This window comes from Penicillium waksmanii (assembly GCF_028829765.1).
Source record: "Penicillium waksmanii strain IBT 27052 chromosome Unknown utg000002l:1.0-3326099.0:1.0-3328782.0, whole genome shotgun sequence".
Classification (NCBI taxonomy): Eukaryota; Fungi; Ascomycota; class Eurotiomycetes; order Eurotiales; family Aspergillaceae; genus Penicillium; species Penicillium waksmanii.
This window is the reverse complement of record NW_026643249.1, coordinates 2,399,754-2,414,141: the sequence shown is the minus strand read 5'-3', so window position 1 is coordinate 2,414,141 and position 14,388 is coordinate 2,399,754. Positions and strand designations below refer to the sequence as shown.

The following is a 14,388-nucleotide window of genomic DNA, read 5'->3' as shown; positions in this document are numbered from 1 at the left end:
CTTGGTGGCTTGGGAAATAGAACAGCATTAGAGAACAAAAAGCATGAAAAGGGGGGGGGGGGAGGGAAAGGAAAACGCTGGAAAATAAACCCAACGGACATTCGCCGTGCCATGGTCATGTAGTACACTCTTTGTGAAGGAAAATCGAATGAAATCAAATCAGACCCGCGGTAGTCGAGAGGGGAGAGAGAATTGGGAATTGAACAATAAGGAATATCTCGTATAAAGGGCCAGTAAGGATATTGAGCGAAACGAACAAAAGGACAGAAAGGGTGTTTTTAATCGAGAGGTAGACGGGATAAGGAGGAATCAAAGCTCCGACTCGGGATTCTCGGTCGTTTCCACAGCCGGGGATTTGGCGTCTGCTGCATCTGCTGCATCCTCTGCAGCTGAGGGCGCAGCGAGAGCAGCCGCAGCCGCAGCCGCAGCAGGAGGAGGAGCAGGAGGAAGAGATTCGTCCTTCGGGGATGGTTCTCGGCTGCTTCCGTTACTGGCATCAAGAGCTTCTAGTGCCTCACTGGCATGAAGATTTTCAATTGGCTCCGCTTCAGGGTCTTCGTTCGTGAGATCGGCAAAAACATCATCCATATTTTGACGAGGACTGCTACTAGCGAACTGGGGCTCGGGGCCGAACCGGGGCGGGCTAAAGAGCGAAGGTTCGATACTTTGCTGCGGACTTGGGGATCGAGGGAGGAAGGAGGGTGATTGAGAAGCGGCTGCGGCGTGGGGAAGGAATGCAGATGAGGTAGGTGCAAAAGGCCGGGGTCGAGTCACTGGCAGGCAAGGAGTAGTTGGCGGAGAATGGGTAAGTCGCAGAGGCGGAGTCGGACATGGGCGTCAAGGTTGGCCCAGTGGTAGTAGGGGGGATTGTTATTTGGCGTGGGTGGCGCAGGCTGCAAAGAAGCAGGACGACTTCCCTGAATATCAATCGACTTCCGTTTGGCTGCAGCCATGTGCTTGGCACGAAGGTGCTCGGGAAGATCTTCAGGGCGGTGAACGCCAAACTGGGCCAGAATCTTCTGTTGCTTGGTTGGGCGAGGTTTCCGTGTCGACAGCGATTGTTCCAGGATTGGCGGCGCCTCTGGAGCAACGGGTGCCCATTTGTGGATCTCCTGGCGGAAGAAGTTCGTTTCATAGGCCAGAAGAACTTCCGCACCTTCAATCTTTCGCAAATAGAAAATCAAAGTCGGGACCTCCTCGGTGGTAGTGCAGGCAGCATTTGAGAAGCCATGTAGAAAATCCCGGAACGCAGTCGCCTTGCCGACGATACTATCCAAGACCTCTTCTTCATCCGGTTGGAAAGGCAGATTGGCGATCTCAGCCTGCCAATCTTGCAAGTCCTCCAGCTTCGGACGGGCAGCATCGCGAGGAATCTTTTGTCGCCAATCGCAGATAGGACATGTGTACTTGTCGAACTCCTTAACTTTGCCCCTGGCAATTTTGAGACATTTTCCATGGTACCTGAAAATATTGTTAGTCGAACAAGTTTCAAGTGGGTCAAGCAGAAACTTCAATCTCAGCTTACCATTCATGACAGACTTCACATTCAATCATCATTCCCGCTTCGGGATGCCGACAGATACAAAAGACATCGCGTTTTTGTGACTTCGGACCCCATGGGTTGGGGTTAGGATTCTCAAGCAAACCTTCCGGGGTGTTGTCCCGCGAAGAGGGCTCCACCGGTGGTCGGTAGCTGTCTTCCAGGTCAAAGCAGTAGGAGTTGCGCTTGTCCACATACTCCATATGGGATTTCAAGATATGCAGAGGGGCATTGGCTTTGCCAAACAGCTTCTTGCCTCTTCTCATCCAATCTTCATGGCGTCTCTGCTCGCGTTCAAGATCGATTGCACCAATTGGTCGACTGTTTAGCTGCTCCAGAGACTCGGTGAGCTCACGAACATCCTTGTACTTAGGGCGCTCTCTCAGATCGGGATCTTTGCTCTTTTCATACAGAGTTTGGATCCGTTTCTGGGCCTCTCGCTGCTTTGTCAGAATGGCATCGATGGCTGCCAGGGTTTCTGGGTTAACAGGAACACGAGTTGCCTGGGCGGAGAGTGCTTCCAACTGCGGGTAATGTACAGCTTCTACCGACATGAGCTCTTTGACCTTGATTTCCCAAGCTTCGCCATGTCGACTGAGTTCCTTGAAGTGGAGCAAGTGCTCATTATCATCTCGAATACCAAGTTTTGCGCCTTCGGTGACGACATCCTGGCAATCCTGGAGGGTAAGGCGTTGGTCCCGTTTGCGTAAAGATTCCTCGGTCCATTTCAGTTGGCGGAGATTTTGTTCCAGGTGTTCCACTTCCGGGATTTCCACGTTGAAGTTTCGGCCAGCTTCAACAAGTTCCTCGATTTCCTGGGTCGATCGGGCACGCGGGTTCATCAGGGCAACGTTAACGTCCTGGCGGAATCTCTCGATTTCGCGAGTCTTCTCTTCCAGGGCCGCCATCTGTGGACAGTCGAAGGAAAGTTTATCAGCCTCTGCCAGAAGGGCGTAGATGTTCTCCACTCTGCGAACTTCAGGGGCGCGATCGTCCAGCTGCGCGGCCTTGGTACTGGCGCGGCGCCACGCTTTCTCGTTTTTTCTCCGGTTTTGTTGCTTCCGGGTAATGTAGTTGTTCGCTTCTTCAACCCATTTATCGCAACGCTGGACGAAGGCCGCAAGATCTTGGAGGCCAGGTAGGTGGTATGGGATTTTCTCACCTTCACTGAGCAAATTGTGGAGAGCTTTCAGCTGAGGCTTTGGCTCATCCTCCAAGGTCTTGTCGAGCTTCTCCCCCCCATGCCTTCGGGATGTTCGCTCGCTCTTGGACTCTTTGTACCGTTGACCTAAGTTCCTCATCACTCACGCGGTAGCGGAGGAAGTGATCTTGTCCAAACAGTTTTTGGTGATACAGATCACCACAGCAGTCGTAATCATAGACATGTGAAAGACAGACAGTCTTGCCAGACTTTTGACAGCGGAACTGGGTGAGGTAAGTGAAAGCCTTGCAATGCTGGCACTGGTAATCATCTTCCGGGATGTCCTCTTCCTCGACAACAAGCTTGAGCGGACATTGACTAGTCGATGAATCAGCGGTCCCCACCGCACAGGCGTGAGCTGTGGTGCTCTTGGGGCTAGCTAACTTCCTGTGGTTAGCCAAAAAGTTGGCCCTTTCGCTAAGTTCACGGTTAACAGTTCTCTCCAGTGCGGGTGCGAGCCATTTGGCGGTTGTTATGGATGTGTCTCGTGCAGCTGCGGTGAAGAGCAATTCATCGTGCGAAAAGCATGGGTGCCTGCGGAAGGATTGAAGACGATCGACGCCCGCAGCCCCCCCAGGGCTCCCAGTCAGCAGGTGCAAAGTTGACTGCCTCATTGAAATTGAAGCCATGGTTGAACCCTGCATGATAGGCCTGAGGGAAGGTGAGAACAAATTGACCTGCGCGCTGGTCTACAGCGTAAACATTCACGCCAGCCTTTCGAAGTTTGTCGGGCGGCATTAAAGTAACAAGCTGGAACAGAAGATCTGGTTGCCCTTCGAAGAGCTCCGGAACTGCTGCCCGCATGGCAGACTCGAAAGCCTCTGCATCAGCTCCAGGAATACCGTACCAAGTTTTTGTGGCACCAAAATGTTGGTAGTTGGCGGAATAAGCGTAGTGGTCTTCATTATGCCAGCAGAACGTAGAGAAGCACATGCCGACATAGACCCAGGGGACAGTCATCCCTGAGATATCGGACTTGATGTGACGGAAGAGAGAATCGCCATAGAAGGGGAGCACATTGAGATTCCAAGGGTCAGAAGAATACTGATCGAGTGGGTTGCGTTCAACGGTCGGGAAGCCACTGCCATGAGTAGTCGAGTGAATGTCTGCACCATACTCGACCTCAACAGTCTCATGCAAGTCGACAACCAATTTCCAGAATTCGGCTTCCACGTCATCCTCGGTCTCTCGGCGGTGAGTATTCAAAACAGGATCGAACGGCATCTTTGTAGCGAAGTAACCTTTTTTGAACTCGTTGGCTTTTTCTTGGAATTGCTTCAAAGAGTAAACGCCGCCATCTTCAAACCCAAATTCGCCGGTTCCAACTAAACACTTGGGACAGTGCCAGTCATGATCCGAGGAAGCCGTAGTAGAGGGGTCAAGGCAAGTCGTGTGGTATCCGAGGTCGCAGGCATCGCAGACGAGAATCGTAGAGGGGTTATCTGACCTTCCACAAGACTCACACTTCTAAAATAAAGATAACACAATTTAATATCTGGGGATTGCATTCAGCACCCAAGGAGTAAATGTTGACTTACATCGCCGATCCTTTGTAGACCTTCCTTTCGAACTTTAGGTGGCGCAGGGCGTAGGAGAGACATGTGTGATCCAGCCACATTGGGCACATCTGAGAGAGAAAACTAGAGTCAGAAAATAAAATCTATAAATCAGCCCAAATGCAATACCTTTCTTGAGACGCTTGCTACGTCGCCCACTTCCACCATCATCGCCATTTTCAGCCTGGGAACTGCTTTCATGACTGATAGCCCGCTTCATTTGTTGATCGTATTGGCCATTCGGCACCGGAGTCGAGTGGGATGGATGTTCCGAAACACTTTGAGGCGTCGACGCTCCATTTTCTCCCTCGTGTTTGATGGGAGGGGCACTGTTGACAGGAGTGAAAGGGGAGTGGTTGACGGCAGTAAACCCACCGGCGCCTGAGTTGACAGAGGTAAATCCAGACGGAGTGGGACGAAGCGGAGGGGGGCGTAGGCTCGACAGATGGGGCTGGTTGATCAGCTGGTTTCTCCATTGGGGTATTCGAGCCTGTCGGCATACGCATGATAGGGGTTGGTTCTCGGGTCCTAGATGGGGTGCCATTCTCCTCTATGAATGGTTTCTTCGTCATTGGGGAATTGCGCGGGGATGGGGTGAAAGGACCACCATGTTCCAGTTCAAGCTGTTGCTGGACACCAGGCTTCGCCCGAAGAAGATATTCCTCGTAGGGCTGCAAGTAGCGCTGGTATGAATTTTTGAGCGACGTGGAGAGTGAGGACATGATCTTGCCGCTGTAGCCGAGGTCTCGGCCGATCTCAGCCCATTTCTTTGTTTTGCAAACGGACTCAAATCCACCGCGGACCTCCACGGCCTTCTTCAGTTTGTATAAATCCAACGGGCGCTTGTCTACACTGGGTAGACGACTGTAGTTTGTTCCGTGCTGTTTGTGAAACATGGCGAGTCCATCAACATAGTTCATGTTGGCGCGATTTCCTGATTGAAAGTTCTGGTTAGAACCGTCCTGGGGAGTGGTTCCACCGGCAGCATCCTCAGCTGAACGCGGGGCCATACCTCCTTCGACTGAATTCAGTTCTTGTCGACGGGTCTTGAAATGAAAACGCTATGACAAATCGATTCCCGTTAGCAAGGATCTATATTTTATTCGACAAAAACAAGAATCATGGTCAGGTATAGGATGCCAGGAATTGGCGAGGCCATTTAGGTTGAGCCAATTAATGTTCCTAGCCAGGGAGCGAAGCACAGAAGACGGAGGAGAAAATGTGGGTAGTATACCTCTGTATCGATCGCGAATGTCGGCTGCCAGTTATCCGGCGGGATAACTCTGCATATTCCGTACTTCTTGCCTTCTGGCGCAATCTTTTGGATGTATGCCACGGGGTCTTTGAATTCCTCCTCTGTTGGGCGAAAGGTCGGGGCTTCGGGAATGCCATGGGGACGCACTCGCTTCGACGGTTCGCGGGGATTGCTGGGCTGACCGCGGCGCTCAACGGTTGAGAGATCCAGAGGCGCGGACCTACGAGCGCTCAAAGGAACATTATGCGAATGCGACGGGTGCGTGCTGGCAGACCGGGTGGGCAGGCGACCCATAGAAGTTTGTCCAGCCATGGCGTTTGCTCCTGTTGAGGCCGGAGCCACCATTCTTGTGGATATCGAGGGTATTTAAGGGAGTTGATAGGTTGTCATGCGGGTTGCGCGCGCGTTATCGAAAACCGAGTCAAGTGTTACTGGTGCGCGACGGGGTTCATCGGAAAGATGAAGCGGGAGAGAGCAAGGGCGTGTGGGTAGCGAGTTTGGGGGGTGGGAGAGTGGGAGAAAGCGAGGCGAGGGAGAAACGAATTCGAAGGGGTCGAAGGGGGGAGGTCGAAATAAGAAGGGATCCTAGTCGGGATAGTTCGAACAAATCCGACGAAAAGGCAATAATCAAGGAAGAGGGAAAATTAGAAGAAGGTTGATAGAGGAAGATTGCAGGTACAACAGAAGTCACTCTGGGCGGCGCAGCCAGTGAGCGAGAGACCAGCGGGTGACCCGGCCAAGGCGCGGCTGTGGTAATTTTGACTATTGTTACCGATTGTTACCAGATGGTATTGTATTTGAAAATATTTTGGGGGTATTTTTGGGTATGTTTGGGCCACTTTGGGCTTCTCCCGAGGTACAGCCTACAAAAATGCGGTACTCATACCGTCAGCGCTCAAGGGCTACTATGTGGACACCGTTTTTACAATGTGGATACTTTGATCTTATGTAACATGGGCGATAGAGAGGCGGAGTTGTGTCCATATCACACAGCTGCAGGTTCATCTAGTAGTAACCAGTACTATAAGTTGACCGCAAACGGGACACATCATACGGTATGTGATACATTGGCCCACACTAAGGTCATTGAATGGCCATTGTCTAAAGCTATGGGGATTAATCCATTGAATATATTCATCTCTCATACTATTATATTCAACCAGAATGAAGAGTGGACTACCTGGTAGTGGGTTGCTCTCTCTACAGTGTAATTAGTACTGGTAACTACAAGTACCTGCCAGTGGACAGCTAACATGATTTCAAAACGAGACGACAAGGGAACAGAGTAGAATGAAAATCTCGAAAATTGGCCCAGGGTTGAACACATTGACCCCGGGTGGGCCTGGCAAAGTGCAGTTTCCGATGTGTCGACGTCCCGACAAGGTAGATCGGCGAGATCTGCCGACCGCTGAGCCCCGTCAGTAAGCACCCTGGGGGGGGAATAGGTGGTCCACAAATCTATACATCAATTAATTTACCTCTCATTAAAATACTTTTTGATTCATCATAATTCATAATTACTACCAGTAGAATTCTGTTCCTCATTTTCTATACTTCTGCATCTATACCGGATATTAAGGTCCCATTAAATCTCGCCGCTTTGGCTAACTGAGTAGAATTGAGAACGCCTCTAATCAACATTTCTATAAATAAAACATACTGCTTCATGTCAAATGATTCTAATCATCCCCTCCAATATGATTAGAGAGAATTGAACCCAAAGGCACTGGCACCATTTAGGGCTTCATCGATCATACGGTGTATATCAAGTCATGTGACCCCTTGTTTACCGCGGTCGGCCCATGCAGGACCAAAATAGACTAACCAGACACAACAATTGGGGGCCATTGGCAATGACCGAGGCTGCCAGTGCCACACATACACTTGAAGGAAGTGAAAAATTCAAGTCGGAACCATAATTATCTATACCAAAGTTCCACAATCATGGATATTCAAGAGGAGCCTCGACCCATTCCAGCCTACTACGGTTGCTATCTTCTCCGGTCCACTGTTCGACACTCCTCATTATATATCGGCTCAACGCCAAATCCAATCAGACGGCTAGCTCAACACAACGGAACCGCCAAAGGTGGAGCAAAGCGAACATCCCGCGATAACTTACGACCATGGGAAATGGTTCTTGTCGTGGAAGGCTTTATGAGTCGCATCGGTGCCCTACAATTCGAGTAAGTTCAAGTTCAAGTTTCGATTCGTTTCGATTCGAGGTTTCGACTCGGGTTTCCCCGTTTTCATCATGCACTGTGACTTGGAACGCGCTACGCTAGTGCATCCTCGCTTATGCCGCATACATGCCTAACTTGAATGTATCGTGACCTAGATGGGCCTGGCAACACCCCGAAAGAACCCGGCACATCGAATCCGACGATGAAGTCTCCCGCTCAAAGGTCATCATCAATTCCAAGACCGGCAAGACAAAGCCGCGTAATTCGCGCTCGCGTAGATCATTGACCGCTCACCTGGAAGATCTTCATACGCTTCTTCGCTCCACCTACTTTTCCAGCTGGCCCTTGCGTGTTCGCTTTTTCTGTGCAGATGTCCACCGGGTCTGGCGCATCTGGAATGACCGCGTCAATGTACCCCTGCCTGACAAGAAATTGATTCTGGACGGAGATTGCCCTGGAAAAGCGACAGCGACAGCGACCGAAAGCGAAGCGGTGGGTAGCATCGATAAGCTTACGGTGGACTATTCGAAACTAGAGATATATTTGGAGAAATCTATGTTTCTTCTTGATGATGCAGAGGGACTGAAGTGTCACATTTGCAAAGCCGCTGTTCTTCCTCTCGCCGAGCAGATCGTGGTTTGTCCACGGGAACCGTGCCGCGGTACAACCCATCTTTTATGCTTATCTACGAAATTCCTCGAAGCAGAAGGTGATCCGGATAGTCTCATACCGACAAAAGGCACATGTCCTGCATGCAAGGAAACTGTGCCGTGGCCATTGATGATGCAAGAATTGAGCCTTCGCAACCGGGCCGAAAAAGAAGCTCAAGAAATTCTGCGGAGAAAGGATAAACGTGACCGCAAGAATAAAACTAAAGATGCTCGGCAAACTTCCGTTGAACCCTCATCGCAACAAGCAGGTGGTTTGGCGAGTGAATTGACTCAAGACGATCCACAACTGGAAGACGACTGGTTTGACGGAGGAGACCTGGATTCAGACTCAGATTACGATGGCCGACAACGGTTACCGACTCCTCCTCCGCCTTCCAGACTGGAAATTGTCATCGAAGACAGTGAATGGGACGATGCTGAAATCGTGGAATGATGCGTGATGTATTTACATTATTATGATATCGTAATTAGCTGCTGGAACTAATTGACCAGGGGTCCCAATGTTCTCAACGGTCCAATCGCGCCCAGACGCCCGACACACTCCGAAACAACAACTTGAATATCCTTGGAAACATCTTCCAGAGACTTCCCCGCATCGATAATGGAAACATCTTCCTGGCGTTCAAACAGAGTACGGAAGAGTTCACGAACGCGGGTCTGCATCGCCTCATTCTCGTACCGCTCAGCACCGAAGCCTCCCCGTTTCGCAGCTTCCTCAGCAGATATGCTAAGGAAAAGGCAAATATCCGGACGAGGAAGACCGATCTCTGGTTGCCATGCCCACTCGAGAGACAATGTGGGGTTGGCTTTGGCGGCTGAATACACGGCGCCGGAGTATGAATAGCGGTCCACAATTATCGTGATACCGTTGGCGATATCTTCTTGAATCGACTTGGCGACCTCCCAGCGATTGGCGGAGAAGAGCAGGTGGATGGAGTGATCCTCTTGATCGGTTGAGCCACGCAGATAACTATCTATGAGCTTCCCGATGGGTGTTGTCCTGTCTGCGCACGAATTAGAGCATTCACATTGCGATTGAGCACATTCATCAAAGTACCTGGGAATCGAATGTATTTCACGGTATGTCCTTGTTCGGACAAATAGTCTCGTAGCTTCTCACATTGGCTCGATTTGCCCGCGCGGTCGAGTCCCTCGACGACGATGAGCGCCCCACGACGCGTCGACTCGTGTCCAGCCTGGCCAGCCATTCTAGATGTCGATATCGATATTTGAATGTACCTCGAGGGATTAGATGTGTGATTTCAAGTATCACAAGAAAAAGCGCTAAGAAACGAATGACTTGTTAAAGGTGGCAATCGACAGAGGTGAAGAAGGAATGTCTCAACCTTGGAACGCGGGCCCAGCCAGAACGGGTTCCTGTCGGTTCCTGGGGATTTCCCATCTTTTTTCTGCCGCCCGATAAGATCGCCAACCTCAACCCCAGCATGTCTCCGTTACAATGACCACAATCACCATGGAACCCTCGCAGTTCAAGTCTGAAAAGATGACCTTCAGTGTCCTGGCAGCCTCTGCGCCCGTCATGGTACCCCGACTGGGTAAATTGGCACTCGCCGGCCGCAAGACACTCTCAACGCCGCATTATATCCCTCTCACATCGCGGGGCACTGTGCCACACATTGCGCACGACATGCTGCGTAAAGAAACGGCCTTGAACAGCCTCTACATTGGATTAGAAGACTGTACGTATTATTATATACTACTCCTCCTATCCCATCCCACCCCATCCTACCCCAACCCTCATCTAGACCGAGCACGCGACTAACTTGAACACTCCAAACCAGTCATCACCAAGAAAAACCCCTCACCAGTATACAACATCCCCGTCACCGAAGGCGAATCCCCCTTACGAAATTTCATCTGCGCAACCGACGACATGCCCATAATCCTCGCCCCGCGCCGATTCCCCGCAATCCCCTGCCCACCCAATAACACCGATACCTCAATCGCAATCCTAACCTCAGTCGGATTCCGCCAACTTCCCGCACACCAGTACCTAGACTCAATCCGGACCCTGAAACCAGATATCGCCATCGGACTTGCAGATATCGTGTACGGCCGCGAACCAGGCGTCAAAAGGCGGGCGAAAATGGTCGACCGCACGCACGCCTTTACACAAGACGCATTGGAAAGATTATACGGCAAATCAGTACCAGCGGAGCAAAAGCAAAAGTCAACGGATACTGCGTACTTCGCCCCTGTACTGCCGTTGGATAATGCGCAGCAATCGCTTTACCTGGATGATTTGCAGGATGAATTGAAGAGTCACGTTTCTGGCCTTGCGTTGTACGAATCTGCTTCTTTGGCGCAGATTCCTGAGTCGTTGGGTGCTTTGCCTCGTCTATTGCTTAGCCAGCCGGGTGGTCCGCACGATTTGCTTAGGGACGTTTCTCTTGGTGGAGATTTGTTGACTCTTCCTTTTGTTGGCGAGTGCTCGGATGCGGGAATTGCGTTGGACTTCACATTCCCCACTGCATCGGATGTGAATGCGAATGCGAATGGGTCAGCTTTGCAGCCCAAAGCCCTTGGCATTGACTTGTGGTCTGCAGATACGGCGAAGGATGTATCTGCCCTGAGTGATGGCTGTCAATGCTACGCCTGTCGGAAACACCACCGTGCTTACTTCAATCATCTCCTCAATGCGAAGGAAATGGCTGCGTGGGCTCTTCTTCAAATGCACAATTACCATGTCATGGATGTCTTCTTCGCGGGTGTGCGGGATAGTATTCAGCGTGGGACATTTGAGGAGGATGTGCAGTCTTTCAGCCGTATGTATGTCTCCGAGTTGCCTCAGCGGACTGGCGAAGGACCTAGGTATGTTGATTTGACGTTTGGTAATATTTTTCTTTTGTTTTGTTTTACTGATTCGGAAATAAATAGGTTGCGCGGCTACCAACTTCAAGCCGGTCCTCACAAGCGCGGACCGCGCGTGTACGGGCGTCTCGATGATGTTTCACAGAAATTCGCCGAGTCACAGTCTTCTGTTGCGACGCCGGATACCGATGCCAGTGGACTTGAGCACCACGGATTTGCTAAGAAGGTGTAATGAATGACCTTTCTTTCTCCGAGTCATTAGCATATTTTGTTTTCCTTGTTTGGTCTATGCTTTTGTTGCATTTTCTGAATTGGCGTTCATACTGCGAGTCCATCTTGTAAGCGTGTGTATATATGGGAACTTTCAAAGTTCATCGAGAAATACATTGCATAAGAAAATCCAAGTCCCGGGGGCCACGTTACTACTGAAATTTCATAAAATTCATCCCATCAGTTTCCAAGCTCAAGAGTACTGTACAGGAGCCCAAGATCTCGTAATGCCATCATCCTTTCTCATAATCAAACTAGGTGTGTCACGCTTTCATATCTCTAGTAGAGGGGGTATATCGAGTATATGCGGGACGTATAACTCTTCAATCCTGAGTCTCGCCCGCCAGAACTCGCCACATCCATTTCACCTCGTCCTCTTCCTCCTTCGAACCGGCCGGGACACCGGCGCCAAACTGCTGGCCAACCACGCAGACGAGCCAGGCCTCATTCTTGGTGGTATCAAGGAAGCGCTCCGTAGGCGAACCACGGGGGTAAATCCGACGCCACTCGTCCCAGATACGGAAAGCCTCCTCGCCCCAAGCGCGGAAACTGACTTCTTCAATGATGGTGGGTGTCACGATTTCCTTGCCGCGGAAGACACCCCAGGTAACAGCGTTCACGCTTTCGGGGTTTGAACCGAGGTCGTCGAGCTCGACGTCAGCGGGTTGGCTGGGGAGTGAAGACTCGAAGGCTCCGGTGGTATTTGTAGCGAACCAACACAGCTTGTCGTGGCCGTGCTTTTCAAATAGTGGCTTGAGGATATTCATGTAGTCGTTATTAGAGCAGAAAAACTCAACGAAGGGCTTCTGGAAGACAAAGCCCTCACGCTGGGGGCCCCAGCCGAAGATATGGTGGTCGCTGCGGACGCCGTTCACAGCAGGCTGCGAGGCCAGGGTCCACCAGCCTCGGCCATCAATGAGCTTGAGCAGCTCGGGCCGAATAAGCTCAGTCTCGGCATTCAAACCAGGGCCATCCTCCTCGGCACCACCCTCTGACCAGGGTACCATGTGCAGTTCTCCGGACACGTGTCGACGGAAGAGTGTGTTGATATCCTTTCGATCAACTGGGTGACCCCACAGTCGACGGGCAACTGCAGAGGTGACGTGGAGAGAAGGACCGTAGCCGTCGATCTCACCGAAAGCAGGAGAGCGGGCATCACCCCATCGACCGTTGGGGAAATCATCCCAGGTAGCCTCTCTACCAAGCGCACCCAGGCCCTCGGAAATTTGAAGAGTCGTTCCACGACCCGGAGGCAGGGCTGGTAAACCAGCGCCAGTTGCCAGAGCCTCATGCACGGAGTCCTTGGAAGACTCATGCGCAGACATCTTGTCGACGATAACTCGGTTGTACGGCTGAGAGTTGGTGGATGACGCCCAACGTCTAGATAATGAGCGAACCTGGGAGTCGAGAGGAGGGCCATCGAACTCCTCAATGGCCAAGTCATCGTCGATTTTGGAAAATGGTGGGATCAAATCACATCGCTCCAGGATGAAAGAGACCGTCTTCTCCAAGTTCAGGGTGTAGAAGTGGAAACCGCGTGGGCCTGGAGATGGAAGCTCCTGGATGCCTCCGACAATATTGCTCACGATGTCAACACCGGCCCGCTTGACGGCATCATCGTCGTGCTTCAGATCCTCCATGCGCTTAGCGATAGGGGGGGGGAATCTTGACGTGACTGAGCTTTGTTACACGGGTAAGAATCTTGTAACTGTGGACAGGCATCAAGCCCGGGATGATGGGGATGGTCTTGAAAACGCCAGACTCGTGGTTGCGAAGCATGGCCTCATACTTCTGGTACGCCTCCAGATCGTATGTAAGCTGGGTCATGATGAAGTCCGCGCCAGCCTTGGTCTTCTCAACCAAATAAGGAATATCACGGGCAGGATCCTGGACATCCTGGAACGAATCGGCCGGGTGACCCTCGGGGTATCCAGCAACACCAAGACAGAAGTAATCACCATGCTGCTTGCGAATGTATTTGACAAGATCAACCGCAAAGGTGAAATCCTTGTTGCTATCGTCCTCCCCATGCATATTGTATTCTTCACTGCGAGGTGGGTCTCCGCGGAGGGCGAGGATATTGCGAATACCAAGGACCTTGGCCTCCTCCAGGGCCATGTCCACCAAGGCGCGACTCATGTTGGTACATGTCAAGTGCAGTACAGTGGTCAACTGCAGTTGGCGCTGGCAAACTTCGGCCAGCTCAAGGGAACGGGCCGCCGTGCTTCCGCCTGCACCCCAAGTGACTGTGACGAATAACGGACGTAGGGCCTGTGCCATCCGCTCCAGACGCGCAGACAGGTTCGCGAAACCCTATACAACAACCTCAATCATTAGCATGTCATCCTTGTACCTGGGGGCAAAAGAGCGCCGCGGGGTTACCCCACCATCCGGGTCTTTGGAGGGAAGAACTCCAGGGAGAAGTAATTTGCATCTGGCGGCAGCGCCGCAATCTTCTCTGTGATTTTCTTCTCCATTGCGAAGGGTGTTGGAGGGCAATAGGAGGGGGTGAAGAAAGAAGAGAGAGAAGTGGGTTTGAAGTGGACCGTCATGGACTTCCTAAAAGGCCACACCTGATCGCATCGGGAAAGATGATGTCGACGTCTGCCGGCCGCCCGCACGATTCTAGATCGGACATTGAGGGGGGGTTTTCCGGGGGACAAATGTGGGATATGTGGGATGGTTTTGGTATTATTTGACCTTATAACATTATTCTATTTGATTTTTCCCTAGCTCCGTGGCATTCGGACTAAAAAATAACAATTAGTAGAATTAAGAATTAAGACGGGAAAAAATAAAAGATCGACCGGGAAAGGATTACCTCAGCGCGATACGAGACGCGATTAAACGGAGACTTAGAAGCACGACATTTCATTTCTT

At 51.3% G+C, this 14,388-nt stretch overlaps 5 protein-coding genes across 5 annotated transcripts; 2 read left to right on the top strand and 3 right to left on the bottom strand.

The window, feature by feature from the left end:
• Nucleotides 1-309: 309 nt before the first annotated feature.
• N7481_002594 (uncharacterized protein) lies at nt 310-5,897 on the bottom strand (the record flags this gene model as incomplete). The annotated part of the gene is made up of 9 exons (XM_057261813.1): nt 310-643; nt 775-1,461; nt 1,526-2,805; nt 2,849-3,234; nt 3,302-4,208; nt 4,280-4,368; nt 4,427-4,626; nt 4,673-5,358; nt 5,532-5,897. The coding sequence occupies 9 exons, from the start codon at nt 5,895-5,897 to the stop codon at nt 310-312; spliced, it is 4,935 nt and encodes a 1,644-aa protein (XP_057126745.1).
• Nucleotides 5,898-7,496: 1,599 nt separating this feature from the next.
• Nucleotides 7,497-8,839, top strand: N7481_002593 (structure-specific endonuclease subunit SLX1; the record flags this gene model as incomplete). The annotated part of the gene is made up of 2 exons (XM_057261812.1): nt 7,497-7,738; nt 7,891-8,839. 2 exons carry the CDS (start codon nt 7,497-7,499, stop codon nt 8,837-8,839), a joined length of 1,191 nt encoding a protein of 396 aa, XP_057126744.1.
• Nucleotides 8,840-8,886: 47 nt separating this feature from the next.
• On the bottom strand, nt 8,887-9,614 carry N7481_002592 (bifunctional thymidylate/uridylate kinase; the record flags this gene model as incomplete). Its single annotated transcript, XM_057261811.1, has 2 exons — nt 8,887-9,410; nt 9,464-9,614. 2 exons carry the CDS (start codon nt 9,612-9,614, stop codon nt 8,887-8,889), a joined length of 675 nt encoding a protein of 224 aa, XP_057126743.1.
• Nucleotides 9,615-9,865: 251 nt separating this feature from the next.
• On the top strand, nt 9,866-11,470 carry N7481_002591 (uncharacterized protein; the record flags this gene model as incomplete). The annotated part of the gene is made up of 3 exons (XM_057261810.1): nt 9,866-10,106; nt 10,209-11,238; nt 11,305-11,470. The coding sequence occupies 3 exons, from the start codon at nt 9,866-9,868 to the stop codon at nt 11,468-11,470; spliced, it is 1,437 nt and encodes a 478-aa protein (XP_057126742.1).
• Nucleotides 11,471-11,831: 361 nt separating this feature from the next.
• Nucleotides 11,832-13,985, bottom strand: N7481_002590 (methylenetetrahydrofolate reductase (NAD(P)H) MET12; the record flags this gene model as incomplete). The annotated part of the gene is made up of 3 exons (XM_057261809.1): nt 11,832-13,142; nt 13,198-13,821; nt 13,896-13,985. 3 exons carry the CDS (start codon nt 13,983-13,985, stop codon nt 11,832-11,834), a joined length of 2,025 nt encoding a protein of 674 aa, XP_057126741.1.
• Between the last annotated feature and the right edge of the window lie 403 nt (nt 13,986-14,388).